This window comes from Echeneis naucrates, chromosome 14 (assembly GCF_900963305.1).
Source record: "Echeneis naucrates chromosome 14, fEcheNa1.1, whole genome shotgun sequence".
Taxonomy (NCBI): Eukaryota; Metazoa; Chordata; class Actinopteri; order Carangiformes; family Echeneidae; genus Echeneis; species Echeneis naucrates.
The window spans coordinates 14,245,718-14,271,673 of NC_042524.1; the positions used below are offsets into that span (position 1 = coordinate 14,245,718).

General features: G+C 39.2%; 1 protein-coding gene across 9 annotated transcripts in view; it reads right to left on the bottom strand.

Annotated features, from left to right (window-relative positions):
* The window catches only part of msi2b (musashi RNA-binding protein 2b), a 213,035-nt gene that overhangs the window by 126,689 nt on the left and 60,390 nt on the right, over positions 1-25,956 (bottom strand). For all 9 annotated transcript variants that reach the window (XM_029519038.1, XM_029519034.1, XM_029519036.1 and 6 more), the window contains exon 6: positions 18,600-18,692. In XM_029519038.1, coding sequence (XP_029374898.1) covers positions 18,600-18,692 — 93 coding nt within the window. The remainder of the gene's footprint in view (positions 1-18,599; positions 18,693-25,956) is intronic.

Genomic DNA, 25,956 nt, shown 5'->3' on the forward strand with positions numbered 1-25,956 from the left:
AAGGGGTTCATTATTATTCCAAACACACTGTGAACAGTTTCCACTGGGACTACATATATTTTCTAGATGGTAGCCCAGTGAAGACTGTTCACAGCGAGGACTGTGGATTATCCAGAGCAGCTGGGACACTCTTTCAGGTATGAGATGCTGCTGTTGAAATTTTTAAATGTAATTTTTCAGTGCTGTGAGCATCACAAAAACAATTCTATTACCCCTATTGTACTGGGACGGCGGCAGATATCTTAGAGACAGATGTTTCAAAACATGGGCATATATAGAACCAAAACAATCCGCATAACTGGATACCACAAAGGGTGAAAACATTTTTTTGTAATGTGGGTGCACAGACCCTTTTATTCCATATTTTTTTTATGCATGTATTATTTCTTATTTTTTTACATCACCTTATATATAAGTACATGTATTTAAGCTTTGCACAATATAATCAAAGCAAGTTTAATATCTTAGCATTTTAAGTACAAGTCAGTTTCTGTCAATTTTAAATGTTCCGGCTGAATAGTTAAATAATCATCACAATTGTGATAATCGTTTTAGCTATAATTGCACAACTTAGTCAGTGGCTAAATTCAACTTAAAGCATGTTAAAGGGTAGATAGAGGAGGCTGAGCAAACACAAGAAAGGAGAAAAATAACAGGAACAAGCACAGCTATTCACACCAAAGTTAATCAGGCTTGCCTGAAAACAACTGAAGCTTCAGTGGATGTCTAATTGGATTAAACCAAAACAGAGGATGTGTTTTGTGTGCTGTTGTTGTGATGGCTTGACCTCTAATGGTGGTCCTTTTTTAATTTCTTCAGATCCCCAATCAGACTAAGACTAATGAGTACTGGCACATCTGACACACAGTGGCCCGACAGTTTTCTGGAGAGCAACTTGTAAGTTATAACTGAGGGAGAATTGGTCAAGGTCATTCAGAGAGAGCGAAGCAGCTCCAGCAGCGTAAAACTCACACAAATCACAGACTGTCTGGCGTGCCGCTCTCTCCTCCAGGGGACATTTAACCCACTCCTGTGATGACCTTTCCATGCAAGAAGTGTCATCAGTCATTTCAGAGGTTTATGTAGCAACATACCTGCCAGGACAGTTGATGACACATTTCAAACTGAGCGTGCACCTTGGTGCTGTTAAGGAGTTCTAAGGAAGGAAAAAAGCTCACAGCTTCCTTGGGAAGATGCTAATATTACCCTTGGCATCACAGAGGCCATCTCTACTGTAATGTAGTGTGCTGTTCTGGGCCTACAATGTTGTAATGAACCACCATATTCCATTATACAAAATAAGCATCAGAGGAACTTGGACCAGAAATTTGCTGCATTTATTTTAGACTGAACTGCATCATTTGGGTCATAAACTGGGTTCTCTTCAAGGTTTCTGGCAGTGTGTGTGTGTGTGTGTGTGTGTGTGTGTGGCTGAAAAGAAATGTGCTGCCTCTAAAAAATGGTGAAGACCCCCTACTGACCCAATCAGTACAAACATGTCTTTTGTTTTGAGTGGCAGTTATGGTGCAACATCAGGCCAATCAGTGGATTTTTGTAAGTTGTGGCAACAAACACAACAAACACAACATCCCCATGTTGCATGAAATGAAAGGAGCACACAGACAGAAATCAATCTAAGGTTGTGTGAAGATGGCTATGATATCTTTTTTTTTAAGAAACATATTACTGCCAACTTGATTAAGCCAGTATGACCTCAGAGGGAATGCCTCCATATTTACTATGAGTATGGTTGAGTGCCTGAGGATCGAAGTGCGTGTTTGTTTGTAGGTCAGCTTTTTAAGCAATGCCTATAATCTGAGAGCTGTGAGCCATCAATGACTAATGTGTCAGTCTGTCACAGTGAAGGACCTACCATATGGCGCCAGTGCCCCCCATTTAAACTAACGGGTGGAATGGGAGAAACAGCACAGCTAACTAAACCACACTTACTTAGCTGAAGTGAGAGTGTAGCAGGGATGCAAATGTTATACAGCTCAATAAATGACCATATTAGGAATCAATTAGTGATTAGCTGTTAAAATATAAAATAAAAAATGCACTGTTGTCTTTGATGACACTTGACAAGGGCTATTTTTTATGGCCTATCCAATTCATCCTATGAATAACCACTGGGAATCTGACATCCACTGATTCATCAACTGATTGGTCAAAATTAACAAGTCATTGATGAATCAGCAGCCGAGCCAGTCTGTAGTCTAACTGCATGTGATTTGCGATTTGTAGAGCCAATTAGAGCTGACTGAGTCTGTTGAGGGTGGCCCAGAGATAAAACTGAGCTGTGGCCACCTCTCCCAGGATGCCCTCCAATTACCACCCAGCAGTGCAGTGGCTGGTTGACTCATGAGAACACATGACGCACATGAGGAAGCTCATAGATTTTTGGCTCTCTGTGTTTCTAAAATAGCCTCGTGTCTCTGCACCCCCCCGCAATCTTTGCCTTTATGATGTCATATTTTTTCCGTCACCTCTTTTTACCTCCCTTCCTCAATTTGCTTCTTCAAAATTGAGAGTAATTGCAAAGATATTGACTGGTGACAACTGGTTAAGAGAGAGGTTTTAGGTTTTTGTTTTTTTTTGTTTTGTTTTTTATTGTATTCCCCTTCACCTCAGAATGTTCTTTAGGCTATATGAGAGGAGGCTGACGTAACCTAACCTTGCCACCACATGGCAACTATTCTGCCAAGAACCCTACTTGCATTCCTGCTGATGACATGACGGCCATGACAGTCCATCAGCATCTCTCCCTGGTGGGAGGCACTCCAGTGCTCTTTTGTGTACTCCATTTAAATCTCCCCAAAGTCACTTTCAAAGTCCAGGTGTCATAATCAGCAAGCAAAGAGGGATGCCACAGGTCAGGCTTGCTAATGTATAGTATAACTATCAGTGGCTCATTAGGTCACAGAACACACTGCCATTAGGAGAGGCTAGGACAGAGTAATGTCATGCCTGGCTCTAAATATCAGTGAGGTAGAATGTTAAAAATGATTCAGAGACAAATTTTTCTAAACTTCAGAGTTTTCAATGTCTAAGAACTGTGATTCAGTGTGATTATTTATAGTCCTGAAAACCCAAATTATATATAATTGATTATATGATATAATTAATTAATTAATAATTAATTTGCATACTGTAGTATAATTGAACTTTTTAATAGTTATTAGGGGTTTAATGATTGAACATTTTGATTTGTCTCAATTTCCATTGGTCCAATTCAAGAACAATATTTGGCTCATCTAGACAAACAATACATTTTCATTCAAATTGATTTGACTATAAATTGACACAGAAACAATATTTGTGTGACTGTGTGAAATAAATACTTGGGTGCTTAACAGTGCAGGTTGATTATGGATATACACAAATACGACAATTAATGGCAAAATACATTTACCTTGCAAATTCAGACCCTGCTGCGTAATATTTAACAAAAAAGTGCATCAAGTATTTCTTCAGGTTACATTAACAGGACTTGCCACTTCTATCATTTTCATCATAAAATGAGTACAACATGTTAAACTAAGAAATATTTATGAACCTTGTTGTGCTTAATAACAAAGTGCATATTTTCAATGTCAATACAATAGATTATTGATCTTGTAAATTGATGTTATGTTGATAAAAATCCCCCATGAGGAACAACTTGGGTCATAGGCATATAAATCGATGCATTGAATTTGATAGATTTTTGTTACATTTAATAATTACACCTCACAGTATGTGATTATTGAGAGTTGATGTTGACCATTGGTGTTTGCAGTCCTTTCAATCATCTCTTCATGATTTTCTTAAATAGACTTAGACATAATGAAAAAAAAAAATCCAAATATGTTATTATTAATGAAAACTAAGCCTATGTGATTAAATACTTAACTATATACTCAGAGATGTGGTTTGACAAGAAAAACTCACCTTCAACAGCCTCCATTAAGATGGACTTCAACATTAAAATATAAATACTGCGCTCTTAATGAAAAATATTGTGGATAATAACAATGAATCGTATGTTATAATGTTATATGTTATAACACATCAGGTATTCAGTTATTTTGACTCACTGTTTGTATTTAGCTGTCTGGCAAGTTTTCTGATGCTTGCAGCCACACTATTTGACCAGCACATTACACTGATCAGCGCTGAACCGACGGGGTAGAAAGCAGTGCAGTAGGTCCACATGCTGGCTTTAAGGAACTAAAAATAAAATGGAAAAGACATTTTGGAACAAACGCCCATATCTTTTTGGTTTTGGAACCATGCCCTGTGACTGAGTCCATCATTACAATTTACGTGAACGTGTTTTGCTGTTTTTTTTACCAGATTGAATCACTGTGGTCTATTTGCCTGCCTCACACAATCTAAAAGGTTAGCAGTGACAGCAGAAGCAATGTCAAAATCCTCATAAGGGCTTCCCTCAGCCAAAGGAACCTGCGACTCATGAAGCTGTTCCACTGACGGAGACTTGGCCCCAGCCGAACCTTGCAGAAGCAAGCACGGCAGCCATGCACAATGAAGAACAGCTGTGGTATATGAGTAGAGTAATATAGTCTTAGGCTGCCTCTGCTGCACCTGATGATATGGAGCCAATAGAGGCATTTGTCAAATGTGATCAGGTGTGATGGAGGGAAGAGATAAAGCAGGGATAGAGAAAAGGGGAAAGAAGAGGGGGTGGGAGGGGGAGAGTGGGGGAACTGAACAGCTTGAGCCCTGCCAAACTCTTTGGAGCATCAGCTGTGCAGGGACAAAGACCAAAACATGAGCCCACCCCTAGATGAGGAGAGCTCTATTCTGAAAGGAGAAATATCGCTTGCAACAAATCCTAATCACAGCGGAAATAATTCCAATATCACAGCCCTGCATTTCCAGAAGAATATTTAACTGTAGGCAATTCACTGTACACCCTGAAATGTTAGCCTCAAAAAGGTGCAACTCAAATGCACAAATTTTCTAAAAAGCCAGAAGGTCAGATTTTAATCAAAGGTAAGGAACACTCAGCTCTTCATTTCTGAGTGAACTATAGAGCTATCCCCTTTCTGCTGCTCTTTTCTAAGCCTATAAAAAGGTCCGCAAGGTCAGAATAAAGGCCAGCCCAGTCCCCTGAGTAGGGCACTTGAATGGAAAGTCTGAATCTGATTTACAGTTTGGCCACATGTGCAAGCTGCCAATGACTGGGCAGTCAGCCAGCCAGAGTGGGAGAGTAGAGGAGTGAGTCAGTGAGGCTGCAGGTGGCAATGAATGCCAGGCCTATCTCAGTTTTCTGAGTACAAAAATTGTGTTTTTTGGATGCTCACACAATCATATTAATGACCCAGAGCATGAAAAAAATGCTAAATGTTAGTGTGAGAAAATAAAGTCTTAAAAAACCAAACCTATGCATATTCAACAACCTTGTATGGCATACTTTGTGTCTGGTTTGGGTAACCATGTCAGCCTCAACTCTCTAGAATTTTCCATATCGCCATAACATACGTTACACTTCTAAAACTCCATTCATTATGACAAGTTTATCTCCTTTACCTAAATGGGACATTGCATCTTTTTTGCATGTGTTTTTTCGTCAAACCAGATGGCAATGCCGTAATTTAGTTAAATGATTCCTAATTAAAAGAGGAACACCACTGGTGCAGAATTTGCAATTTGCAATTTGCAAGCATTTTTTAACTTTGCCAAGTAAAACATTCTACCAATATACAGCCATAATTCTGATGTATGTGACATTTTACTAATTCAAAGCTGCTTAAACAACATGGGATGAAAGTCATGTTGTTTAAATACCATTCAGTCTCTAAAAAAAGTGCTTTCATGTGTTCATATTCTTCTCTGAGGGTACTTTGCCATAAAGAGGAAAGACATTACCAATAATTAAAGCAGAAGGATTAGAGTGATAAAGTTTGTAAAAGGCCACAGATGTGTAAATGGACATGAGCACACAAAACCGCCTTTATGAGGCACAGGCACTGGCACTGATATTGAAAACAGTGAAAATCCCTTCATTTAATATTCACATTAAAACATCATCTCATCTCATCAAATGCTCAAATTCCACATGAGTGTTTGTGCAGTAGATCCTGATCTCATAATCATAAAGCCACTATCTTGGCTATTATCATCTGGTTTCTCTGAAAGCCTTAGTACACGAGTCACATCATTATCATACTCATCAAAACATTTAGTGCCTTATGGATGGAGGCGCCATCATCCTCATTTTTCAAGGGTTTCCTTTAATTTGTCACAGGTCTGTACATCGTGTCTGAATATATGGCAATAAGAACAAATGCATTAGAGATATACTAAAGATACTTCTCAGTTCATTTAAAAATGGAGCCTCTATTTTCCACCCAACATCACTGACAAGTTTGTTTTTTGTAAAATATCCAACAAAGAAAAAATAATAATACACTTTTATTACCATTATTAAATGCTTGCTATGTGATTATATCATAAATAAAATAAATAATCTGATCTTCGATGTAGTCTGACTCATATCTTCACACAGACTGACTCATAGTGACGGTCACTTAGTTACGTTGCTCATGATGCTAGTCTGTCTGTGGACTGGTAATGTGGTCATCTCCCACACGGAAAACACTCACTGGCACCACACAACCTAAACTGGCACGCAGCTGGAGCTGAGATGAAGGCAGAGGCACATCAGGGCAAGAAGAGCACACTGCCACATCTGGATGATGCATGAGGCCCAGCTATTCATCTTAATAAACTCACCCGCAAAAAAAAAAAAAAAACAAAACAAAACCAAACAAAACAAAAAAACACAAAACACGGAAACTTTATCAGTAAAGAAATTGGATATCAGCATTACATACCCATAAAGACACCATTACATTAAATGAATGATCAAAGCGGCAGATAGTGTGATTTTTTGTCCTGAATGAATAATGTCAAATGTGTTGATGTGGCATGTGTTTCCTGTGTTTCGGTTTTGCGAAAACACCTCCATGTGTTTGTTAAGATGTACAATGGTTTTCACCCTTCACTTCAAGTCACATATCATCTGACATTAAATAAGATTTGAACCAAAGTAGACGCAGCACAAGCAGATGGTCAAAATGACAATGGCTTTTTGAGTTAGATTTTTGTCTGGAGCATTCCCAGATAAAATACACACACCTCACGCACAAAATATTCAAATTAATCCCTTTAAAAAAGTGACAACATGTAAGACCCACTCAGAAAATCAACAATTATCAAAATGATACCCATAAACACGCTGAGAGCTTCATGTATGTATACATTCAATATATTGTAGTCATATTTTAGCATATGGGGACCAAGAAAAACTATTCAGAGCAGCGTTACAGTGGAGATGAGCAGCTCCTATTCCTAGATAGGCTTAGTTTCATAGAAAGAAACTTTTCATCCTTGCATTCAACACAGTGTGTTGGCAGCTGAAAGACCCGCTGGCAGATGAGTTAATGCAATCAACCCGTCACTTGAGCACGATACTGCCTGTCCATTTTGTGTAAACCTCGTATCACATTCAAATAAATTTCTAATCAAATCAAACTCAAAGCTGTTTCAGATGCAAACACCCCCTTCCCCGATCCAAACGCAGTCCCAGCAACGAATCCACACTCAGACAGCTGAATTGCTGAGGTTTAAAGATGTGCTTCCAAGTTAAACGAATCAGCTGCTAATTTCTTTGAAGGCATGTGATTTTCCTCTATGCCACCATGAGATGAAAAGAAAAGAAAAAGAAAACTATGGACAAGCTTGCAGAAAATATTAAGGGACATTAATTTGGTCACACAAATTCAATGAATTTAATGAAATACAATTTATGCTGGTACAGTTGGGCCAACTGTCAGTGAGAAGGAACATTAACATATCCCTGTGTATAGTATAATACATCCAAAACAGTTGCCTCGACTTGGACCACGAGAGGGAGAAATATGATTTACCTCAAAAAGAAAGTCAGGCATTCAGTCTTGTACTGACACACATCTTTACAGCATACATAATTTTATTTTAGTGAGTAATTAATCTTTAAAATGGATGACTACTCCATGGTGGCTTTAACAATGTGTGTTCAGCTGGAGAGGCTGATGCTGGGTTGGCAGTGGGTTTATCAAAAACAAGTTGAGGCAACCCTCCAGGAGGCAAGATGGAGAAAAGGATAAAATCTATGCTTCTGCTCAACTAACCATCAAACCTAATTACGTGTGGGTAGGACTTATGGGCCACATGTTGGGTTCAAAGTTTCCTGATCAGGAAGTGGCTTTGGAGGGGGCTTTGGTGCAAGTATGTGTGTGTGTGTGTTCGAGTGTGAGGCTGGTCAATGTGTCCGTGACCAAAAGATTAGGCTGACAGACAAGGCTTGGTGCCAGATCTTGGCTCCGTGCCATTAGTTCAATCAAGCAGACTTATTTAGCTTTTAGACAATTCGACCAGAACCCTGAGATACCACTTCAGAAAATAAGCTAAAGATTATTCATGGCATAGCAGCTAAGATAGGGATCTGTTGTCACTCTAGCATCCTCTGCACGTCCACCCGCTTATTACATTATTCCTTTCTAAGGAGTGAGTGCGCTGTTTAGAAAGACACATACACACAAACGCAAGATGGCATAGAAATCACAGTATCTCAAACATAAAGGTCAGCAGAGCAAACGCGAACACAATGACTGCCACACCAAAAATGGCTTCACAAGTCCACCTACGCCGATACAGGGTGTGATCGAAATATCAAAAATATACTTGTGATTTTCATTTACATAGCTCCTAGAAGGGATTTAAGGTTTAAGATTGTATAGTTAAGAAAACATAATGTTGTAATCATTTGCATCATCATTCCATGTTCATTTAATTTTATTTTATCTTATGTCTAGTTTCAAACAGTGTTTATTCTACTGCAGGTGAGACACAGGTATCCTTACAATAACGCCTAGATAATAATGCTTGTGCTCATTGTCTGGGGTGATTAGGGCAAAAGAATTCACCTCCTATGAAGATAACAAGTGACCAAGTCTTTTTTCAGCACCAGGAAAATCCATGAAATTAACCCTGTAGGTTTCTGTCTTGTAGGTTTCTGTCTCGTAGGTTTCGTCAACATCGTAGTTCATATGCTGCTTGTTTAAATATGCTTCCTTAAACCACCGCAACAAATCCTTCAGAAATAAACAGATTATAAGAGAGTTATTGCTTTAATGTATTAATCACTGAAGAGTGGCTGTTTGAAGATCAACACACTGACTAAACAGAGGTTTATGTCAAGGAAATTTTCAATATGGGTTCTAATGCATCTACATTACTTTTGAAGAACCAATCGCTTGATATAAATAAACTGCAAGAAAGATTTGATTAGGATTAAAATTTGCTTCTTAAGGCAGATAAATCCGATGGGAATGCTGTCATTAAAATGGAATGTCCACAGTGGTGGCACCAAATGCTACAATTATATCTTGCTTTTGCTAGTTTACAAATGCCAATGAGGTCCATTATAATTGTTTGATTTTGGTAGAGAATCTTTTGTCACTGGCAATATTTGTATCATGTGAGTCTCATGAGCAGATGTCTACATTTCAGCTAGTCCAACAGAAAAAAGTCTTCTTAAAAAAGAAAAAAAACAAAAAACAAATAGCTATTGGCTGAAGGAAAAACAAAATTAAAAAGAATGAAAAAGTTTGTTTAGTTACATTGCATGAAGTCAAAGCCAACTTCTGCCTCTGCGGTTGTTTCCAGCGCCTGAGAATCAAATGAGTGCTTTTATTAGCTCTATTAACTAAACACACATTCAAATAGGTGGATAAGTAGAGTCATTTTAAACTCTAACCAATAATGTGAGGCACATAATCAGTGGTCAATTTACATCTGAGTAAATGTTCTTTGCAACAGAGTGCACATACTCTATATACCAAGGTCTCCATCTGATATGAATACTGAAATATCTCTATCACCAAATCCCTATTTATATTTAAGATTAGAGAGAGATTGGGGTCCGGTTTAATACAGAAACAGATATGTAAAATAGAAAATACTTTACTTATCTTCAACCAAAAGCACAATTTTAATCTTAACCAGTGCAATCCTAACCAAAGTACTTTTGATCCCACAGATGGGCCTGCAGATGTAACCCTAATGTGTCAGTCACACACTTTATACACCTCAATTACCCACGGGTGAATTTGCTGCCATTATTACATGTGATGCTTTATTCACTCAGAAGTATCAGAAGTGCCTCTGAATGAAATGCAGCAATGACATTTCCTACAAAACATATTCGCTGCTGCAGTTTCATTGCATATAATTGCAGCTGCTGTTGCCTCCTGAGATGCAGCTTGGCAGTCAACTCCTGTTTTAGCAACAGTAAAGAAATAAATGCATAATGGACAAAATGGACAAACTTAAAAAAAAAAAAAGAGCAAAAACACTGAACAATTTCCCCGAAAAGAGCTGTCTAAGACAAATAGGATAGAAACAAAGCTGGAATCTCTGCATTTATATATTTTGCCTAAGCTACATTTTTTGTTGCAATTACCCCATTTTGTTTGGCCTACTTACTCTGCTCTGACTAAATATTACTTGATGTAATGAGTGTGTCACTACCAATGGTGGATTTTATAGCTGTATTGGGATGAAACCTAACAAGCGATTTCTAATGTGTATTTAAGATAGTTGATGACTTTAGGCCTTAAATATCTGGAAAATGTAACATTTTTAACAGACCTGAGGATATGTAGACACACACAGACACGCAGGAATAAGCAGTAAGTGTTCCAGATAAGTGAAACCTTTGAGACTTCATTAGCCCTTCACATCAAACCACAGAACATTGTGTACATTTCCATGTAAGAACATTTACCCAGTGATTTCAAGAAGGCTATGCAATGTGTGGGAGGCACTCGTGGCATGAGCTGGAGCTGCCTGTGGACCTGGTCACACTGCAGTAGGTGGCTGAAGAAGCACAGGCAGTGGGTTATTTTTCCAACACCTATGCTGAAGTAAAACCGTGCTATATGAATAAAGACATGCTGTCAGTGTCGCGGGATAAAAGTCAGCCATAACAAACACTCAGAGCCAAGTGAGCTTTCTGCCATCTCTTTTAATGAGACTGGTTTCAGTGTTTCAGTCCACAACAGGCAGGTAGATCAAGCGGATACTATTAAATCTAAATGCAGCTGGATGTGATGCCACAAAAGGAACTTAGTCAGACAAAATTTGGTTGTTCATCTTTGGCTTATTCAAACTGCAAGTTGGTAGTTAGGAGGCAATTTTTAACAGCTTTTTTTTATATATATAAATGTATGAATTTATTTTGGAAGAACCACTGCATGAGAAGGCAGACTTTCAAAATGTCCCATCTACTTACACATAAAACTACTTTTCTTTTCTGTTTTACTGCATTCCTCTAAAATGCGACAAAGGCATTGGAGTTGCTGCTAAGCATTTCCATTGTCATCACCTTGCTGTTTAGGCATTTGGGATAAATCCATAGATAGAGCTGCACAAATACCTTTAACAAATATCTGAAGATATTTAAAGCTGTATGTGTACAAGCTCAGATCCACAGTGAGCATTGTGCACCGTCATCGTTAGTGCTGAGTCAGTTTCATGATCAATGGAGCTCAACAACTGTTGGGATGAGGACCGTTGACAACCCTCTGTAAGGGAAATGTCTGATGAGAATGAAAAGGGTTATTTGGGTTGAACAGCAGTTTTGTATCTTCTTTAAAAGCTTACCAGATGAGAGCTGAAATATGACACGGTCATCTTGTTTCTCATTTGGCTGTGGCATTCAGAGACATGAGGTCTATCACTCAGAGGGCGATGGTGGCTTCTGTGGAACTTGAATCATCTTTACTCAATTTAAAATCTGCTTTTGAGTTAAAGAAACTCAATATCTGAACCTATCAATCTATAATTGAGACAAAATAGCTTATAACAAATAAATTATTGAGTTGTTGTCGTCCGCCTTTTACTCAGTGTTAGTATAGGTAGGAAAATCTTTCACAAAGGTTTATTGGATCCATGAGCTATCAAACCTGGAATCCAAACAGTGAAACCAGACCGATGCAGCTTTCACATAAATGAGACAAAAAAAAAAAAAAAAACACTGACATTTTGAGTTTGCTAGACACAAGAAACATCTGTTGATGTAAGCCATACCTCGCAACAGAAAGATCTCAGAAGGCTTACGATCACAAATTGCTGATGTGCATAAAGCTGGTGAGGGTTTATTTATTTTCATGTGCATACAATTTCAGATCTAGTCTAATTTGAGCCAATTTCGAGTCAAAACCCTGCAGTACAATGGAACACTTGGTTTGCACTGCCACAAAACATGCTAAAAATACCATTTTCTCAAGGCATTTCTTTGGATCTTTTACCACATTAATCTTCCACCAGGCAGCCGCCCTTCAAACCCTTTACTCCACGCCAATCTTTTTTGAACACATACAGCATATATTGACACATATTCCCTGTCCATCTGGGAAATAGAATATTATTCTTTTGAGTTTTCTCCCACATAGAATTCCCTCGGGTTTAGACCACAGTTTGCCAGGCTGAGGTAGAGACACTGAGGTGGAGGCGTCCACCTCAACACCACTCTGATGGTGAGACTGCTGCAAATTACTCATGACACTTCCTCTGATGACATTTTTCAACTGCCTCCCTGTTGAATGGCACCTCTACCTCCTCCCCTATACCACCCAACCACCCAGCGACTAACACCCTGCCTCAACGCACACATTAATTCCCCCCTTTATTCATGTCACAATAGCACAGCAGAGATTGCTGCCTCCTGCCTTCACCTGATTGACCCCTTTGAGCAGGTGCTGGATCTGATCCAATCACAGTCAATCTTCTTTAAACATTTCATTCTTTAAGCAGAACAGGGGCTCAAAATTCCATCATTCAATGACCCGATCAGTTGCCGATAACACAATCAAGCCAATCCCAGCTTATCCCAAGGGAGCCATTTCAGGAGGACAGCTGGGAGATGAGACTACAGACCTACAGAAAGGTGTCAATCTTGCTTGATCCACAGCTCTCTTTGTGAGCCACCTATACAGCATAGCACCCAGTTGCTGGATGAGACCACTGAGCAGCTATTTCTAAGCATCAGCAGTAGTCAAATATCTATTGGATTTTTTTTGTTTGCCGTTGTTAAAAGTCTAATCCTGTGAGTAAAAATTCTGTAACCTGCAGTAAACATATGCGTTTGCTCTCACATACAACGACAGACAAGTGCACACACAGAAAAAAAAAAATGATGTGAATAACGTAGCTCAATTCTTCTGCGGCCATTTAAAAGGTACTCTATTGGATATGTTGCTGGGCCACTGGGCAAATAAAGGTCAAGGGGGATATGAAATAGTTTGTCTAACTGGCCCTTTTCCCCTGTGTGTCCCTGCAGCACCAGAACCATATCCACATTCATAGCCAATTCATTTATATTGCTCTGCCCTTCTCGCTGCTGGTCTCAGTCACTAACTACAAGTGACTGCAATGAGATTGAAGCCTCTGGCTAAATCTCCACTGTGAGGCACATGCTCCATCAGCGCTGCTCTGATCACTCCTTATAATCACTGGACCCAGACTATATCCTCAACTGATTGGCTAAGTCCCAGCAGAGAGGAAACAATCACAGAATGTCAGCAGATGATGGACACCCAGACGGTGGAGTAGTAGTGGTCACTGTGAGCAGCCATGTAAATGGCATGCAAATGTGCACCTGCACCGGCGGAAGGAGTGGAATGAAGGACTGTAGCCTTTTGATTAGGTTCTTTTCGCTCATATGAAGTTTATTTTTTTTCTGCAGTAATCATCAGCCAATGACCCTGTCATAAAGGCCTATTTGAGTTTTGATTTCCTTAAAGCTCCCATCACTTCCAATATAAGTCCAAAGTGCATTTGATGTTCAACCTCACAGATTCCAGTTAAAGTCCTGAGCATGTCTTGTAAAAGCTCAATTTTGTTGTCACCTGAGGTAAAATTTCCCTTCCCCAATATTATAGATAACAGAAGGACATGATATAAATGTCACTGTGAGTCATTGTTGATACTAAAAGCAGCTCACGTTTCTAATGGGCAGTAAAACATTAGAATGGAATGGAAAAAGGCACACAACATTATTACCCAGATAGTTGACTATACAGATTATTCCGATGACTTGTCCTCATGAAACTCTATTTAAAACAATATATGCCACAATTCTTGTTAATTTTCACCAGGGTTGTTTTTTATTTATTGAAATGCATCCGGTAATAATAAACATTCAGTGTTGTATATGGCCCAAGTAGTTCAGGAAGTATGCAAAATTAATTCACACATCTTTAAAGACAGTCATACGCAGCGACTTTTCTGCCATTTATAAAATCTAAGAGCGTGCAAAATGTCAGCTGTGGTATTATATTATCAAAGACCCAGAACAGATTTCCTGCAATAACAAAGGAATCTTTTTATGATGCTTTTATTAATTCACTTCCTCCCCTCATCTGCTTCCTCTCAGTGAAAGTATGAGAGAAGTATGCAGACGCTTCCCTGGCCAGAGGTGAAACACTACAGAAAGAGAAAACAGCTGCTGTAGGTTCCCTAACCCTAACCAAGACACTCTCACTCATTTTCCCAGTGCCCTCCAACAGGTGTCATCACTCACTCAGTCACCGTCTATGATTGACTTTTTTCTACTATAAGACCATTGTCTCATCTTAGGATTCAGTCTGACCTTTGTGAATCTATCTTTATCCCTCCTGAGCCCAGTGGCACTGAACTGGTTAAGCTCCTCCTCCTCCTCCCATTCAGCTCCACCTCCAGAATTTGGCTCTAGACCAGTGGAGCATGAGAACCAGAACAGCCTGGACATAAAGAGACGATTGTGGCAACCTAGCGACATGGAAGCAAGTATCTGTGATGAAAACTAAAAGTCAGCTTCAAGCTTACACAGCACAACACAGCCCAACAATGGACAGGAGTGCAAGAGCAGGAGACGGTTCAGCTTAGCCAAACAAGGGTACTATATGAGACACTAAAAGCTGATTACAATAAACCAATGAGGAAGCATTAGCCAACCCAGCTAATGATGCCTTTAATTGTGGGGAGAGCTCCTCTCATGCCTGGGCAGGGTTCATCACATCCAGCTTTAGAGAGGTGTCATTGCACATACTGCTGTCTTTAATCAAGTCTTGGCCTCAGTGGGATATTTTGGGATGGTAGGGGTTCTGTTAACAGGTGTTTGATTAATTGCAGAATAAGAGGGCATTTTATATCAACATATCAAAATGCAAATATTTTCCACAAAGCACTGATGTTGCTTAAAGCTTAAAAAGGAATTATTGAAGCCTCTGTACTGAACTGTCTTAACAAGACACTACGTTCCAGCAAAGACGTCTGCTGGATTTTCCTTTGGCTAAAAACCAAGCCTAAGAAGACAAAATACACCAACATTTTTGCAACAATTAGTCAATGGGCACAAAGCTACTACTTTCATAATATATTAACATTCTAATCAGAAATGTCAAATATTTGCAATTTCATGCGTCTCTAATAGAATACAAGTAGGCTACTTGATGTGCTCTTCGTCAAACAGGCTGTGGTAGACAATATGAGACATTTGTGGACATCACCTGAGCTACATAACACTATAACAGGCAGTTCTCACAATTTTCTGTCATAGTATAGACAAAATGATTAATTGATTTAATATTAATTAGACGATCAATGATGATTAGTTGTAGAAATTCTGCACAATGTAGGATCTTCTGCCACCTCTTATATGGAGTCTGATATTTGAGAGCATTTTCACTTGCTAAGCAAACCACAGACAAAGGCAGAGGCAAGAAGGTAAATGCATTAAAATACTTGGAAATGACTGTGTATATGGCAAACCTAACTACATTATCAGATAAAAATAGCAACACCATGTAAAACTAGTGAGGGCTGCATATGAGCGAAAAACTAAAATGTGGTCTCTATAGGCTAACATTGTCTTTTCTTACAATTTATAAGTCTGCACAATAGAGCATTATAGTACAAACAGCACACTGATTAATTTGACTTTATTGCAAGACAGAAATAGCAGCAGCCTCCAGTGAAGAGTCCTTGAATATAAAGGGAGGCCAGGCAGTGCTGATAAGATTGTCTCATCTGGCTTGCAGGGCTTAGGTGCAGTGTGCCGCCTGAGGAAAAAAAAAAAAAAAAAAAAAGGGAAGGCGGGATGTGGCTACTATTAGGCAGGTAATGGGATCCATCTGAGGTACATTTGAATCAGTCAAACACAACCACACTTCAGTTCCATTCAAATGACTGTCACAACTGATTCAAATGCAAACCTTAAGTGTGTACTGTAGGCAACAAAAAAGTGGCTCAAACTGTGGAGCAGCTCCTCTGAAGTTGTGCCAAGCTCCGGCATGTGCTCTTTCCTAATGGTGACGGCTGGGAGACCGGCATTGAGACTGATGTGCATGAGAGCTGTCAGCCTCTCTCTATAACAAATGCCACCTCTCCCCCTGACAGAATGGAGACAGAAGGGAGGGGCTGAGGCGGGTGAATGGGGAGGTGTGGAGGTTACAGACAGAACCTGTGACCCAATTGTGGCCACACCAGCTGTTTCCTCTCCACTGCCTCCCAATCACCGCCATCTCTGCAGACCACATCCTGCTAATTGGCCTATGTTGACTAGCTAGTGCACACACACACACACACACACACTAGCACGCACACTACTTGCAAAATAATATCAGTGAAATGGCTTGTTCCAAACAAGTAGGAACATTGGTGGTGCGTTACGCTGTAGTTGCATGATGATTGATAAGTGCTTGAAAACCTTACTTCCCAGAAATATACATGACTACTTGCCATGGCACTTTGCTAGCTAATGTCCCCCTTGACATGCACATAGTCAGATAGACGGACAAAGAGACAGACTGATGACTGACACACATACTGCCACCAAAACTCTATGGAGAGGAAACTGAATTAATTGGTTTTCCCTTCTGTGTATAACTCCTTAGAGTGGTGTCTATGTGGCGATAATGGTAGGTTGCCCTGACAGGCAGGTTATTTCATAAATCCTGGAATATGTAAGGCAGAAAGGAAGGACACACAAAACAGAGAGAAATATATATATATGCTCTGTATTTTATCCCGTAGGCCACAATATGTACTCTGATTTCACCAAACACACTCAAACCTGCACACACATTCATACACACACACATGCACGCGCGCACACACACACACCCCTAATCATGCACCCACATAAATACACTTAATCGCTGACACACTCACGCATGGCAAGAGTAGTACAGCAGACACATCCAAGCATGCACAAGTAGGCTATAAAAGCACACACAGAAACATGCACAAGATCTTGCTCAATCAGTCTGATTTGTTTGTTTCCTCCTAAGCATTTGAGGATTCCTCAAGGAGGAAAAAAACTTTGTATAATCAAGTCAATTATGTCATTCAATCAAGTCGAAAATCATTTCGAGCCCTTTCTCAGATCAACTGATTGCAAAGTCGTGCTAAATATTTGCTTGCTGTGTTCTATTTTGCAAATAAGGCATCTTTATTTGGAATAACAGACCAGGCCACGGTGAGGTCTTCTATGCCGCTACCATAGAAAAAGAGCAAAACAAAGTCCTTCACCTTGCAGGCTTGTCAAGAAAGTGACACTGGATTTTATAAGAAAGAGCTGGTTGCACATTGTCTCAAAAAAACAGTTTCTATTAATTTATAACAGCTCTTTTGTCTCCTTCAGGACATGGAACATTATGTGCCGATGAAAAATCCATCCTCAGTGAAATTGTTTAAACTCAAGGTCAAGGGCTGATGTTACAGGAACTGTATCAGCTGAAGGTGACCTTGACTGATGTGGAATATGACATGAGGGAAATGGATCTCCGCTCAGTATGGGGAAATTATCTGTGAAATGCTGCCACTGTATCAAAGCCTGTTTGTGTGTGCACATGCTTGAGACTCAAGGTGTGTGTGTGCGGAGTATGCATGTCTTTGTACAATAGGGTGTGCATATATTCCTCACTCATCTGGGTGTGCTGGTCATGACAACAGCAGGCAGAAACTGCTGCAGCAGACAGGAACAAACAGCTGAATGTGAATGAGATGGGCGTGTTGTTCTTTCAGCACACATTAGAATAATGTTGTCACAATATCAGAACTCTAACTTTGATTCCAATACCAAGTTAGGTTTCATTTTAAAGCCATTCCATCATTCATAGGGAACAAAAAACATTACTTGCTTCCCAATGTATTTATTTATTTATTTGCAGAAGCATTTGGTCAAGGTATTATTACTTGTTTGCTCTGTAAGCAAAATGCATGTTCTTGACCATGACACAGCATGGTGGGCTGCGTGAGGCCAGCTGCAATTTAGGATGGCTACTTGTGTGGCGGTGGTCATGTGGACCAAAACACTGTGAAACTGGTGGACTGAGGCTCTGATATATCAAACGATCAAATTAACGTCATTTGCATTATCTTAATCAAGATAAAAATTTCATTTGTTGAAATAAGCATGCATTGGACTCAAAGATTACTGGAATTCTGGTTATTGTGACGACACTATGGAGGGTCATGTTCATTTTGAAGAAAGAATTTTGTCTTACCTTCCCAAACTGTTCAAAATACTGCTTCACATCTTCCACTACTGTATTGGCTGACAAGCCACCCACAAATATTTTCTTTGTTCTTGTGACCATCTGGAAAGAAAAGGGTGACAGAAGATTAGTGACTCAGCTTTACATGCAATAGCCAACTTCTTCAATGAGGCTTTAGGCGCACAGTGAGCAGCACCTGTGTGCACCCATGGCGAAGACATAAAAGAGTGAGTTCACAGTATTTCAAAACATGAGATTCACACAATAAAGTTTCAGAAACACTTAAATTTAATAGTGTTACAGCAAAAAAGCAAGTTCAGAGATGCTGTAGGTTTGGGCTGGAAAAAAAATACTGTTGGTTTTGTGTATTTCCTTCACAAAACATCTCACTTCTGTTAAACTTTCTGGTGATCTTTACCAAACTTCAAAAAAAAAAAAAAAAAAACCTAAACAAAATATAAAAAAAACCCTAAATAATTTATGGACTTTGAAAGGACAATTAATGAGTGCTGTAAGATGGAATCAGAGTGCATTAAAGCCTCATTTAGTTTCAAACAGCAATAATATTAAGGATTATTACCCACAGCATCAAAAAGGGCATGAACATCTGCTGCAGAGAGCTCAGGCTAAATTTAGAAGAACAATTTCTCTGCGAACTACAGTAGCAATCCAACACTAGTGTGAGTGTCAGATCTGTGCAAAATTATTTCTTTTTTGCATACAAGGTTGCACAGATTAAAAATTCACAAGTGAACATGACTAATGATTTTAATGCACCCATACTTCACAGCCTATTGTTCCCATTTGTTGTCAATCCAGCTTTGTAAAGCCATCATATCTGATTTGAGACAAATTAAACCACGGCGCAGTGGTTAGAGCTGTCGCCCCACAATAAGAAGGTCACGGGTTCGGTTCCCGGCCTGGGGCCTTTCTGTGTGGAGTTTACGTGTTCTCCTCGTGCCTGTGTGGGCTTTCCCCCACCAGCCAAAGACATTATGTTTAGGTAATGTGTGGCCCTCTGATGGACCGGTGACCTGTCCAGGGTGACCCCACCCTCACTCAGTGTGAGCTGGGATTGGCTCCAGCACCACTGTGACCCGGAAATGGATAAGCAGTAGAAAATGGATGAATGAATAAGAGGTCTGGTTTATTTAAAGGCATAAACAAGAACCTGAAGGAATATATGACCTTGACTCGTTGGCATCTGTGGGGTTGTTATTGTTTAGGTCTGATCTGACACAGTAGGGAGAGGTGTGCTCACATACTGTAGAGAGGAGAACTTTCACCTCAGCGCTTTTCAGCCAAGCTCGGCTAATATACAATGGTCATGGTACCGCAAATCATTTTGTATGAGACTCAGTGTTTCAGTGTCCAATCCATTATTCTTTAGTTATCGTTAAACACTGAGACTAACGGAAATGGAGTCTGAATGACTTAAGTTTTTGACAAATACAATGTGGTACAGGCAATATCTGTGTACGTTAATGGTCTAACAAATAATATGGCTGACTTGTTTTCCTTGCCCTTCTTTGGCCAATGGAGAACAGAACTGTAAGTAATTGCTGATCCAGATGGACAATTTCCCCATATATAATCTTTACCTGCCTCTAACAAAGTACCAAATCAATGCCATGGCTTGAGTGTTTACTGATACGATGTGCAATATACTGCTCTGCAAAGAAAAGGGGAGCAAAACAATTCAGCAGAGAAAGTTACAGCTCTGATATCCCTTGGCTGGCCAATTTTTAACAGAAAGAAATGATGGGAGCAGGAGGAACATACTCTGGAGATGCAGAGCAAACAATCAAGAAGGTTGAAAAAGTCTCCCTTGATCAAAATGCTGACTGTAACACTTTCCATCTATGAAAGAAGCTTAACTCAGAAAAAAAGCAACAATCAGCTCGGGCTGAAGTAACCATCTGTGAAGTGCTTTCCAGGTGCACACAGTCTCACAGGCACATAGCCTGCACATATGTACACTGCCTCTCACACATGGGTCCTCTCTTATTACTTTTTTTTTTATTTTTTTTGGTGAGGGGGGTGTTCTGTGATATTCATATTTGTTTGTTTTTGTTTGATCACAAATTTTAATTAAGACAATGTTTGTAGAAAATAGGAATACATTTATTTAACCTATCTTTATCAAAGAGAAGTGGGCCCAGTTCACAGCATGTGCTCCTGGGGTAGTGGTGGTAACAACATGAGGAAAATGGAAGAGTTTGGCTTTAAGATGACACTCAACCAGGCCAAAAGTTATCAAGGACGTTTCAATACACTCACAAGAGTAATGCAGCATTTTGCACAACATCAGCATGATGAAAGATGTAAATTCAACGCAGTTTGTATAGAAATTCCCAATGGCATAAAGGAATAATTAATGGACTTGGCCAAATCAGAAAACCAACAAAGGTGCAAATGTCATTACAAATAATGTCCATATGTATAACAGAACAATACATGCTAGAAAGAATTGAAAGGTGTCAATTTGGAGCCTTATTAATACAATTTAACATGCTATGTGGCTCATGGGACTCAAACAAATACTTAAAGAGAACCAATTATGCTCATTTCCAACTCAATATTTTTATTCTACTCAACCACGGTAGCTTATTCATGAAGCCCTCATTTATCTCTAACTGCCAGTTATACGGCCCCTCAGGCAATATTAGTTTAAGCTTCCTAAAGAGACCTCCTTAAAAGTCCACTTTTTTCTGATTGGCGGAACACCCGGAAGACTATGTTATGCTTGAGAGCTTGCATGCCATCCTGTTACTGTTGTAGAGTATCTGAAAGAAAACTGTAAGACTAACTAACTAGGAGCTAAAAATCAATGACATAATTGATTGAAAAGAGTCATCAAATCCATCTGTAAATTTCTGAGCCAGAATCTGAAGCATCTACAGTAACACAGATTAGAGCAAGACGTCTCTACTCTGTGAATACTCCATCCATCATTACTCTGTATATAAACATATTTCTATATATGCCCTTGTTGGTATTTGAATGTGTGGGAAATTAGCTGAAATACCAGCTGTCACCATATGTCTGTGCAGCAAATCTGGACCTTTTGTGTTCTGATGTTCCTTAAAGGCTGACAGACTGAGCCAAGTCTAACAATGTAAAGCTGAGCCTCACAAACTAATGTGTCCCAAATTGCTCAATGCACACAGAATAAACTCCAGCCTTTCCCCAGGCACCACCCACAAAGTGAAGTTCTTCCATCCAACAGTGCAATTTCCTGCTTTGTAATGAGTATTACAGGTTCACTGAGAAGCCTATGGCATTTCTTTTCCCAATTCACATTGTTTGGCTACTTGTGGACATGCAAAATATCAACTGGTGGGTTTATGGGGTTTAGGATTAAGCACTTGCCAAAACCCACAAACTGCATCATCGTCATCCCCCCTGCCCCCTTCCCGACATCATGCCTCAGGCCTCAGAGGTTATCAGGCTTGGATGCTGCCGCCGGCAACCCCAAACCAGACAGCTGCTGATAAACTGGTTGTGCAAGTAATTATCAAAATCGCTCACTTATATCATTGCCAATCTAGGTAAAAAAAAATAAATAAACAAGTCAATGTTCATCTCTGCTTGCCGCTCTACATCAGCTGTTTGCCCTGCTTCCCTTCTGGGCCACACGGTCCCTAGTCATTGTGCAGCCTTGTTCCATCAGTCTGCAGCCAGTCAAGTTTTCGGCCATGTCTTTATACTTGGACATGTCTGCCCAAATAGCTGATGGGATTGCTTGAGTCCTGGTACAACACAATTGCTTTCTCTATTTCTCTCTCCATGGTGACAACAGACATTACACCTCCTAATTTAATTTGAGTCCCTATGGCTATACTACTTGGTGTCCCCATAGTATATTTCTCTATGGTATTAATCATCACCTAAATAAAGACAATTTAAAGACCTGCCATTATTTTCCATAAGTTAGCATCAATTGAAAAAACTTTAGAGATTTCGGACTTTGCTCTTTTCAAATGTTTCTTACCATATCACACACAACACAATAATAACTAGTGGAGAGAGAATTTCCTACACTGCAACATTAGTTCTGATCATCTGGATGTGGCTGTTGTGTTGTAAGAGTCTTTTTCAACATGTCAGATTTAAAAATGGACCACTCTTCAACCCAGTTTTTCTTTTAACCCAATTTTTCAAACATTCAGTTATTTTTGCACATCCCAAAGAGACAGTAAGGGGAGTTATGAGTGTGCATGTGTGCTTACACACCAGTATGTTTCTAATTTCTTGGGTGCGTGAGCCAGTGAGTGTGAAGGGCTGCAACAATTACTGCCCTAGTGCATGAGCATCATAACAAAAGGCATGCTGTTGACATAAAACAGGCAGAAAGAAAATATAGATATGTTCTGGCATACTCTCCTTTACCCCGTTAGCAGTTTTTTAACAACAACCAACAGAATAATATGACAAACCATATATCTCTAAAAATAGCACAACCTTTTCTATGAGGTCATCAGGAGAAGCTTCCTGACTCACGATGCTCATTACCTTAGCTTGAACTATTTCAATTTTTCCAGAAGTTAGGAAGACACAAGTTATATTTTATGACTTGTAGATTTTGTGGCCCATAAAACATCTGCCCCATCTTGATCATAATAAAATCTTTTTCACAGCTTAAACTCTGTAACTGTAAAGTGACAATGCTAAACTGAACATTTAAGACAAAAATAGCTATTCCCTTAACTGTAAAATCAATAGTAATGTTAGTGTCTACATGTCTACAGAGTTGCCTCTGGTATTTTAATGGTAGTGTCAGTCCACAAGAGACAGAAAACCTGACTCAGGTCACATGCTGTGCACAAACTGTGCAGAGTACTTAAAACTGATTCCTTTGTCCATACGCACCTCAACAGCAATGTCATCCTCCTGCCCCGCAGCATACACACATATTGAGGCACTCTTGGCAGTTGAGTAGTCAGGAATTGGATATGGAGGTCACCATAGCGGCAGCACAAACCTGACACTTTTTAATATCACTCACAATTTTTTATATCCATTATAACATATCAGATAAGAATTTATATAGATGTAAATATATCAAGGTTGTTAGTTGAACAAATCGAGATTTGTGTGTCCTTAAACCATGAAACACTTCCCTTAAAAAGGTGGTCTTAATATGTGTTTGAGTGGAACTGATCCAGCCAGGCTGGGGAAAAGTGCTGCTAACAGTAAAGTAAAGACAATAACTTGGCTTTGTTAATAACATAACCGACCCAGGTTATAATTAAACACTAACCTCACAGGTGACCTTAGACAGTAGCTTTCAGAGTAACTTATAAATACACACAAATGTATAAAACACACACCAGGAGTCTAGCAACACATTCTTCTGATGCACAAAGCTTGGGTGTGAAATCAGACAACTAACCAATATTACTGCTGCTTTAACTGTATCACTCAGAGCCAGGTTAAATTGTCACTGAGATCTACTGTCTGTTTTCTATATGCATGTGTGTGTTTCATTTTTTTCCCCAAATTTCGTCACCAAGTGTAAGCAATGCATTTAACTGCAAACCCTTTATAATAATATGCTTCAGCTTTAAGTGCGTGCCATAAATGTAGGGGCTGCTGGGAGCACTGAGCAAGTTAAAAAGCTGAGCCTGTAGCAATACTGCAGCAGACAATATTATTGTTATTTGAGGAAATTTTAGGACTTCTACCTGTGGCAGCAAACTCTTTGAAATTAAATTCACAGAGCCTGTGTGTTACATCGACAAAAAGCTATTACTGTTTTAAGCATGCATACAGAACTGAGACTGCAAAGACAAGCCGTGAATGTCATTAACTCTCCAAGTAGGAACTCTCCTGTTTTTTCGTCACATGAATATAGTGTGAAACAATATAAAACAAGTAGGAGAGACGCAGGCATAAAGGATGAAAAAAAAAAGTGTCACGCATTTATGCAAATCTTGAGATTTTGCACAGACACTCAGCTCTGATGCTCTAAGTATGTTTTCTTTTAAATTTCACTCAGAGAGGCATGGCTATGACAAAAAATGACAAAGACATCTACTAGTTTAACTGGAAAAGTTGTAAGATGACACTATTTATGGAGAAAGGAGAGGGGTATAAAACTGTTTAGTCTTACATTAAAAATCTGTCTTTTCAGCATTCCTGCTCTCATTTCTTTCTAAAGTAAAATTTTTATGTCCTTCAAACAGAGACTGGCACTTGAATGTGGGTAAAAGTTTATTTAATTAATGTCTAAAGGCTGTTTACAGACAATACTAGTTACTATTCTGTTAAAAAACATCCATAAATTTTGGCATTGCCACAGTTTCATGTTAAATTTACCAAGGTATTCGGCACAATGGATGAAATGAGAGCAGATGCCTGGATGCACATGGCTAGAAAGTGATAGTTAGTCCCTTGTTTTCAAGTTAAACTTGAAACTGATAATATTTGTAGTTTCAAAAAGGGGGGCTTTATGTGAAAAAATGTTAATAAGCCTAATGTTGTCACCGAATAAATATTATCAGTTTTGAAAAATAAATAAATAAATAAAAAAATCAGTGTAGTGAAAACTTTAAGCTGCTGAACAACTTTAATAAGAAGCTGATTCAATCATAGCACGCTGGACTGGAGCTGGTGTGAGCCAATAAAAGTCAGGAAAACAACATATGTTACTCTTCTAGCTGTAATAGTGAGCAGAGAGCTCCAGCTTCACAAAGACATTAAATCTAAGATCCAATTTCCTCTGCGAGGAACAGTAGTTAATGTATTTCCCCCCTCCCATATTTTACTCTCCTATTAATACTTAATGTTAAAAGAAACACTGGCTAAGCATTGAATGCAAAGATTTAACCGAGGTCTTCAGTGAATCTTGGCCAAATCAGTGTTCGCATTTTGCAATAATATAGACTATTTGCTTCATCTAAACTAAATCATGTGGATGGGGAATGTTCTTTTCTAAAGGTGACAGCGGTTCAGATATCAGGTTTTTCTTTCCCTGAATGTCAGCAAATCACATGTTCTTGGAGAGTATATACTGTATTTTGCGGACCATAAGGCGCAATATCAATGAACGGGTCTATTTTCATACATGAAGCGCACGACAAAACCTATAAAGCGAAGCACAGCAGGGAGCGGTACTGCAAAAAGAGGCAGAGGTAAGAGTACTGCGTTCTGTTGTTGCAAACACCTGAAGTTAGTGTAACGTTGGAACAACGTTGTATCCTAACGTTTGATTATAACTGGATTATGATATGGATTTGAAAATTGGGTTTAGGTTAAAAACCTAACGTTGGCTTGACGTCTAATTATAGTGAGGTAACACTGACTAAACGTTGGATGGTGGTTGGTTCCCAACACTACATAATTGGTTATCTAACGGTGCAGC